The sequence below is a fragment of the Anguilla anguilla genome, chromosome 9, assembly GCF_013347855.1.
Source record: "Anguilla anguilla isolate fAngAng1 chromosome 9, fAngAng1.pri, whole genome shotgun sequence".
In the NCBI taxonomy this organism is placed as follows: Eukaryota; Metazoa; Chordata; class Actinopteri; order Anguilliformes; family Anguillidae; genus Anguilla; species Anguilla anguilla.
The window spans coordinates 20,659,129-20,667,458 of NC_049209.1; the positions used below are offsets into that span (position 1 = coordinate 20,659,129).

Genomic DNA, 8,330 nt, shown 5'->3' on the forward strand with positions numbered 1-8,330 from the left:
TGACAAAACGTAAATAAAGATGGTATATACTTGTTTTGTAACCAGGATGATATAGACTACAAGTGCAGGTTTACACATAGACATGTCTTCGAAACGACGCACCTGAATGTTTAAAAACATGCAAGTTCCTTTTTAGTTGTGTCTAAAAAAGCGGAACAATATTTTCGTTGGCATTTTCTAGGGGGAATTATTTCTGTGACGATCGACGGGGGAGTGAAGTCGAATTGCACATTCCGTTACACAATTTTATACAGAAGCATCTAATTCATATACCATCTTTGGTGAAGAATCATCTCCGTTGTTGTTATGTGCTTGATATTTGGGCTGTAGCAGACCTAAGCGTAAGTAGAAAGCCAACAAACTGTATTTTATTTTATTTACATCATGCATTTGGGTTGGCATTTCTTCGGCATCTGTCATTGATTGTGGAATTTAAACTACCGATTGTAGCAGTAATAACGGCAGATACCGGTGATGCAGGTACGAGCATCACCACATTGTTTCTTACGTTATTACTGACGTTACAAGGCCAGATAGTAGCTCGATACGACTACTCCCGGCACTACTGCTGATGCTGCAATACAAATGTGAATAATAATAATAATAATAATAATAATAATAATAATAACTATTGACTGACTTTCAGCGGTGCCCTTCATTTTAATTCAGATGTTCAAAACTACTCTTACCAATGTTATATTTTAACGTTATATATTACAATTTATTAAGACATTTATTTGCTATAAAGCAAAATATGGCTTTTCTCTTAAAGAAATAGGACTACCTTTCGGATGCTCTGTGTGCTTGGGTATAAACCTTTTCGAACAAGTATTGATTTTTATTTCTGCATCGTCGTGGAGATGCAGAGGCTTTTATACTGATGTATACATTTGGTACTTTAGTAAGTGTGCGCATGCCATTTAATTCTGAGTTTGCATTGCTAGCAAATATGTTTTGCAGGAGGTGGTAGGTCAGGCAGAAAACACGAGTGTCTATTCCGCCCCCTGCTGGTTTCCATGGGCAGTGTGCTGGCCTTGTCTTCTCGCCCAGGGCGTCAGAACTCACCTTTCCCCCAGGACAGGCCCCACTCCCGATGGGATAGGAGGGATGGTCGCCTTCCAAACCCCGGGAGCTTTGACGAGCTGCACCGTAAATGTAAAGGTTCGTGTTCTATGCAAACAGAAGAACAGGAACCAAAAACATTGCAAGGTTATTCTAGCCCAAATCTATTGATTTGATTACATTTAATAATAGAGCTGATGTCCGGCTATTGACTGAAAACGCAATTTCAATTTCATTCATGTTTTTAGAGATACATTTTTACGATCCTTACAAAATTGTTTTGTTTGAATGCTTAACTGCAGTAAGATTGATGACAATGGACAAATAAAAAAAACGCTATTGTTTGTCGACGTGAAGTGAATATCCAATGTTGAGGGGGAGACAGACAATGAAATGATCTTTGTATTTTTACTTTTTTACTTTTAGATGTCTTTCCACAGCAGACAGAAGGAGTCAAACTAATTGTGAACAAGACTCTCAGTAGTTTCTTTAAGGTGAGGGGTCAATTTATAGATTATCTCAGCAATTAATTTATGGTGAGGGATCTATTTAATTTCTAGATTTTATCACTGATCAAGGATTAAACCTTCTAGACTTATATAGAATACACAGAATATTGTAAGCGATAACTGTTCAGCTGTTCCCTTAATGTATATCAGGCCAAACTGAGCTAAAAATCTGTCTATCGCGCATGGATTTCAAAATTCTCTGACACATTTAAGTTTACTCCATTGATGGAATGGTATACATTTCAAAATAAAATTTTAGCAGTCTGCCTATTTTCTGGTTTTTATTCTTTTTGTCAAGCCAATATTTTGGTCTTCCTCAGCATGTACAGTAAATTATTATTGTATTATTAAGCACATACCCATAATTCATTTATCTTGCATCTAGGTCAGCCACACTTTTCATCTAAGTGCCGTGGCACCATCAAATTATCGCTTCCATGTCTCTTACCTGCAGTCGGACACTGACAGTAAAGAAGTGGTAATGTTCTCTGCGTACTATGACAAAGACAAATTGAATTGTAATCTGGCTGTGTGAATGGATTTGTTATTCATCTATATAACTACCTAAAATCTTTCCCAGGACTCCCCCATGCTGATTGGTGAAATGGATTCCTCGGGCAGTTTGAACGCACACTCCTTGTTTCACCTGAGTGAACGAATCAGAGCCAAGGCTGTCTTCCAGGTTAGGCTTAACTGAGATTGTTGCTCTCTCCCTTTCTCTGCTTCAAACAGCCTCACTCTTGTGTTTTCTTTCTGCCACTTTCACCCCTTCTGTCCTTTTCTCTCGCACACTCTCAGGTTCACTCCCATACTCAGTCTTTCTCTCTTTCCTGTTTGTATACGATTTCCATTTTTCTCCCTCACTCACACACGGTGCCTCACTCGCTGTCTCACTCTCAAGATCACATTCTTTTTCTCTTGCTCAGTCTTTTACACCCTCCCCATCATTCTCATGGACTCTCTCCCTTTCTCTCCCTCTCTCATCATCACTCACTCCATGGTCCCTCCCTTATGATCTGGCTGTGTTTCTCTCTCTCTCGCTCTCTCTTTCAGACTCAGCAGTCCCAGTTTGTGACCTGGCAGTTCGAGACAGAGTACAGAGGGCGGGACTTCACTGCGGCCGTCACTCTGGCAAATCCGGACATCCTCAGAGAATCTGGTGAGACCCAAGCCACTGGACAATGTAGTGGCAAGGCTGAACATCAGAAAGTAACCTCAAACATACACACAATTACCACACACATTAGACCAGCAAGCAATGCAAATTAATGCAAATCAAGCAGGCCTATATATTTTCTGTAGATGCTCATTTGTGTTTGCGTCCAATTTAATCAAATTTTAATGATTTAATAGTTATCCTTTGTTGTTGGGCATGTGCATATGTGTGCATGTGTTTATATGTTTTTTGCATTGTATCTGTTTCCCTGTGGACAGTGATCATGGTGGCACACTTCCTACAGAGTGTGTCCTCACAGCTGGTCCTGGGAGGGGAGCTGGTATACCACCGCGGTCGTGCTGAAGAAGGTGGCATTCTCACACTGGCTGGCCAGTATTCAGGTAAAAGACACTGACTGGGAAAAGCTTTTTTTTTTTTTTTAGCTTATAGAAACATTTTTAGAATAATTTCATTTTCGGAGCGGGTTCCATTGAATTACTGTCTTCGCTTAAATATTTTTTTAGTCAAAAAAGAAAAATAATGAGTGACAACAAGCCATTGTCACTTTTTATCTTCTGTGTTTTTTTTTATCTGGGAACTGATTTTCATCAGGGCCAAACTGGGTGGCAACACTGAATGCAGGTAAAGGAGGTGCACATGCCAGCTACTACCACCGAGCCAATAAACAGGTATGTTTGTCATACAGCCAGTGACTCAGGCAGGCATGCTGGGAACTGCAGGAGGTTAAAATGGCTACTTGTGCATTTGTCATTAAATCAGTGAGTCATTGTCTATGTGGCAGCATCACTATTCATAGTGAAACTGAGGAGCAATCAGATGATGTATGATTAAGGTTTTACTTATTACAAAATTGGGAACAGTTCAGTCATCTAATGAGGGACTGATATGGGAGATTCTCAGAGCAGGCTGGTGCAGCATTGTGCCAGGCCTACACGATATGCCAAACGTGTCTGGAACACCCCTTGGTACCCTCTGGGGCTGTTTTTCATGGTTTGGGCTTAGTTCCAGTGAAGGCAAATCTTAATGCAATGACATTCTAGACGATTCTGTTCTTCCAACTTTGTGGCAGCAGTTTGGGAAAGGCCCTTTCCTGTTTCTGCATGGCAATGCCCCCGGGCATATAGCAACGGTTTTGTCGAGATTTGTGTGGCAGAACTTGACTGGCCTGCAAATAGCCCAGACCTCAACCCCATCTAACACCTTTGGGATCATTTGGAAAGCCGACTGTGAGTAAGACCTATTTGCCTAATCAGTGCCCGACCTCACTGATGCTCTTCTGGCTGAATGGAAGCAAATCCCTGCAGCAATGCTCCAACATCTAGCATAAAGCCTTCCCAGAACAGTGGAAGTTGTTATAGCAGCAAAGTGAGAAACAACTCCATATTAATGCCCATAATTTTGGATGAGATGTTGGATGTCAGTGTCCACATACTTATGGCTATCTTGAATAGCACTGGGGCTAGTTTGCCCAAAGCAATGTATTGTATTTCCTTTTTGAACATTTTAATCGCCTATTTTGTCTTTTTGCCAGACTTGTATAGATTATTTTCATTGAGGGATTTACATTTATATCACTGTGATGTCCTTCGTCCATTCAGGAGCGTGTAGATTAGCGTGTGCGCGGTGGAGGTGAGCTAGGCATGTGCTGCCAGCTGCTGTCTCTTCTGACTCTGCAGCTGTGCTGTGCAGCCATTGCGCTAAAAGCAGACTGTATTTCAGCAGATACAGGCTGACTGCGCACACCTGATCTACCAGCAGAATGACTGTTGAACAACGAGGCAGGAATGCCTTCCTTGTTTTCTGTTGCCCCGCAGTACTTCTGAGCCAGTGCTGAAGCTGGATACACCGTCGAGGAACCCACAACACCTTTTCTTTGTGGGCTACAACAACTGCCCAGTCTAAATTCACTTTTATTACTGGTGTATTTTTCTGAAAACTACTCAAAAATTTTCTTTGGCTAAAGTGCTATGTTTACCCTCAGATTCAGGTGGGGGTGGAATTTGAGGCGAGCACCAGAACTCAGGAGACCACGTTCTCCTTTGGCTACCAGATGGATCTTCCTGAAGCCAACATGGTCTTCAGAGGTAAGGGCGGCGTCGCTTTCATAAGCACTTAATCTCCCAGCCACACCTTTGCATTTTAGGATTGCAGTTAGAATGCAAGGGGATTTATTTTGTTTTTCATTGTCTGAAAATGATAAGCTATTTTAACCACAAGCCCTTGCATACTTAGGAACTATTTTAACCGTGAACACTTGCGTACTGTTCTGCGGCTTGCAGACAACACATTGGACTGTGGTCACGTTGGAATCCGCTTGCCCTAACAGCACTGATGCTCCTCCCGTAGGGATGCTGGACAGCCGGTGCATCATCGGCGGCGTCCTGGAGAAGCGGCTGTCCCCACTGCCCGCCACCTTAATCATGGGAGCCTTCGTTAATCACCGTGGAGACAAGCTGCAGTGCGGGCTGGGGGTGAACGTCGGGTAGGCCGTCGCGGCACGGGAGGGCAGGAGAGGGGCCAAGCCTCTGTGAGACTCAGGCCAGCGCCAATGTGTACTCTAAGACTGGTGAAAAAAACGCCCGGTGCCTCCCTCCCTAGAGGGCCAGTGTAATGGAGCCCCACAGCCTCTTCCTGGGGCTCTTCCTAGATGCCCCTCAGTGTGCTCCCTGCTGTCCCTAACCCCCATAACTACCAGGGAGGCTGTCTATGGTCTGCAGGCAGGGCAGGGTGGGGGGGATGGAGATGTGGTATGGCTCTGTCTGGCGATAATGGGCCTTCTCTAATGGCGAGCTATAGACTGTGCCTGCTATCCAGCCCAATTTCTTAAGTAGACCTTTGCAAGGTGCCCTCTGTGTTGGACACTGCAGGGTAATGCACATCCAAAGGACACAGCGCGTCCAGGCTTTCAGCCAGGGACCAATCAGGAGAACCCCTTTGAGCTGTCACTCCGCCACCCTGTGCCCCACCACATCCCCGCACTTCTATGTACATGAAGCGGAGCTTTGTAGCCATTTAATTCGTTTTTTTTTCCTATGTTTATAGTAAGCCAGTGTGAATTCCCGATCCCCGCCCCTATTGTTCCTTGAGTTGGACCGTGAAGTGCACATAGTCCTCTAAAAGTTAAGAGGCTGACCCTAGGACGAATTCCTCGCAATTCATGCAGAACCCATGCAAATTGTTGTTTGAGTTGGACCGTGAAGTGCACATGGTCCTCTGAAAGTTAAAAGGCGGACCCTAGGACGAATTCCTCGCAGTTCATGCAGAATCCATGCAAATTGTCGTAAGGATGTATGTGCCTAACAAAGTAGGTATTTTAAATGGTTCCAGCTTCTTGTGTTTACTTCAATACTTCTTGTGTGAAAGGGCATTGAAAGGGGTTTCAGGTAACCTATAGGGTTTGGTGTAACTTTAGCTTCAAGGAAACACGAGAGTGTTTATTCGTGTGGTTATGTGTTCCTGAGGGTAAACAACCATCTAGCCTCTCTATCAATCTGAAATGGATTGTTGTGTTATGGTCCCACCCACCTATTTGCTAAGGCCTACAGCAAATTTGTGGTTTACACCCTGCTGCTTTTTTTTTTGCTTTTGTAATTTACCAGAACTTCTATTATTTTCCAGGCCATGTGGGGAAATGTTTTTGAAAATGTCTGGCTGTAGAATAGGATAAATTAGTGCAATAATTATTTATGATGTCAGGTTGCCAGATCTTGCATATAAAGGATCAACAGGGATCAAATAAGTACTGGATATGTTTTAGCTCAATAAGACTTGACAATTTAATTAGTACCATGTTTTTAATGGGCTATTGAGTGTGGAAAAGCGAGGGGGGGCAGTTGTTGGTGACTCCTGGATCTGTTCAGCGTCCCAGCTTTGTCATCCACATTGATTGTTTGTAAACCTGCCTACACTGTGTCCGAGTGCTCTTTGGCATGACTGGCAAAACCCTCAACCGGTATCTGACAATGTAATACGTCATGGTATTGTCCTCCAGAATACGTACATTTCAAGTTGATTGCATGTTAAAGCGGCATCTTAAATGATAATGAGGTTTTCAAGTAGCGAATCCAGCTGAGGCGGTTTCAGTGACTGGGTATGAATTTGAGTGAACCTGTGCCAGGAGTGTCATGGGGCAGCATGTGATTTGCCGTGTCATTGCTCAGAGAGGGTTCCCTTTGGCTCTGCACTTCTCACATTATTACTCAGCTTCTGCTTGATTGGATGCCGCTTGCTGCACTCATGTCAGTGACAAGATAGGTCCTCGGTGCCAGTTTAAGGGATTAGGGAGAAAAGAAAAATGGGAATAAAAAGTTGCTTATGGTAACATGGAAATTTGAATGCATAAGCACCAGTTGTGTTTCTGAGAACGGACTCAGGGTCAGGCCAGTGGACATGCTGCATTTGCAACTTATTTTGGCTTATGTTGCTCATTCTGGAAACAAAAACATTAAGTTAAGTACAGTTTAGCCCATCGGTTTATTTATGTATTTTACTTTAAAAATATTACAGTGGAAAACTACATTTTGAGGTACTCCATACATACAAGATATCTAATATAATCCCACTAACCAGTATACAGTATATTCAATTTATTTTAAACCAGACTTATTGGTACATAGCCTATGTTTATTGTTTGAAGTCAACATGTTTTGGTTCTCCCGCAATAAAAAGGCGGTTTTAGTGTGATTTACAAACAAGTGGTATGTATATATATATATATGGCCGGTCTTTGAAGTGGTCTATTCATCAACTAATCAAATCAATCGATTGCATAATGACCGTTCATACGAAAGGAACACCACATTGGTAGAGTTTTAATTACTTAAAAAGACTAGAAGGTAAATACTGTAAAAAACAAATAAAAAATACCCATAACAATAGTTGTCAACAGAATCATGAAACTTAATAGATTACAAAATGATATATTAGCAAAGCAAATTTATCAGGAAAATTAGGAAAGTGGTGTTGTGTTCTATTTATTCATGCCTGTGTGATGCTTTAATATTTAAACCTGCCATTCGGTCTAATGTTATTGTTCCACATTCCCCCAACGACCATTTTGCTCTACCAGCCACGCAGTACTACAGCAGAGCTTGCGCTGGAGGGAAGAGAGACATACCTCTCGCTGATGTCAGCCGGTCCCCTGTGAGGGTCTGGTGCGTCAGTGGGAGCAGCAGAACACAGTGCTGCGGTGCTAATGTGAGGAAGCATACCAAACCGAAGCCCTACCGAACCTGGCATGTCTCAGCGCTTGTGGCGAGCTCCATTACTGACTGAACCCTTCTTGAGAAAGGCGGACTGATTCAGTACACGAAGATTGAATCCCTGTAAACACATTTTAAATGGTTGAGTCACCCCCCCCCCCCCCCCCCCCCCATCCAAATAAATTTTATTATTAATTTTAAGACACCTTAAGTTTTAGTTGGTTGTCTGTATGGATGTTTAGTGGGCCAGTTTTCAGCATTTGCACCACAACTTGAATGTGTGGCCACACTTAAGGTTTAACTAATGATTTGTGATGGACGTGTAAATATTTTAAACTAATAAATGAAAGTTATTTATTTGGATATGGTGTGTGTCTTTTT

At 42.6% G+C, this 8,330-nt stretch overlaps 1 protein-coding gene across 2 annotated transcripts; it reads left to right on the forward strand.

Annotated features, from left to right (window-relative positions):
• Positions 1 to 5: 5 nt before the first annotated feature.
• si:dkey-71l1.1 (uncharacterized protein LOC569883 homolog) lies at positions 6 to 8,306 on the forward strand. Of its 2 annotated transcripts, none has more exons than XM_035432888.1 (10): positions 6 to 341; positions 945 to 1,161; positions 1,489 to 1,556; positions 1,957 to 2,049; positions 2,152 to 2,253; positions 2,625 to 2,730; positions 3,006 to 3,128; positions 3,340 to 3,416; positions 4,730 to 4,832; positions 5,095 to 8,306. In XM_035432888.1, exons 2-10 carry the CDS (start codon positions 1,017 to 1,019, stop codon positions 5,232 to 5,234), a joined length of 957 nt encoding a protein of 318 aa, XP_035288779.1. In that variant the 5' UTR covers positions 6 to 341; positions 945 to 1,016; the 3' UTR covers positions 5,235 to 8,306. The 2 variants fall into 2 exon arrangements, with proteins under 2 accessions (XP_035288779.1, XP_035288778.1); XM_035432887.1 differs by having other exon boundaries at positions 961 to 1,161.
• The last annotated feature ends 24 nt before the right edge of the window (positions 8,307 to 8,330 follow it).

What these genes read in the sequence shown, in the direction of transcription:
- si:dkey-71l1.1 (XM_035432888.1), top strand. Translation starts at nt 1,017, where the DNA reads ATGGGCAGTGTGCTGGCCTTGTCTTCTCGCCCAGGGCGTCAGAACTCA. An exon ending in GCTGCACCGTAAATGTAAAG is followed by an intron (nt 1,162 to 1,488) that starts GTTCGTGTTCTA and finishes TTTTACTTTTAG; the next exon opens with ATGTCTTTCCACAGCAGACA. An exon ending in AGCCAACATGGTCTTCAGAG is followed by an intron (nt 4,833 to 5,094) that starts GTAAGGGCGGCG and finishes CTCCTCCCGTAG; the next exon opens with GGATGCTGGACAGCCGGTGC.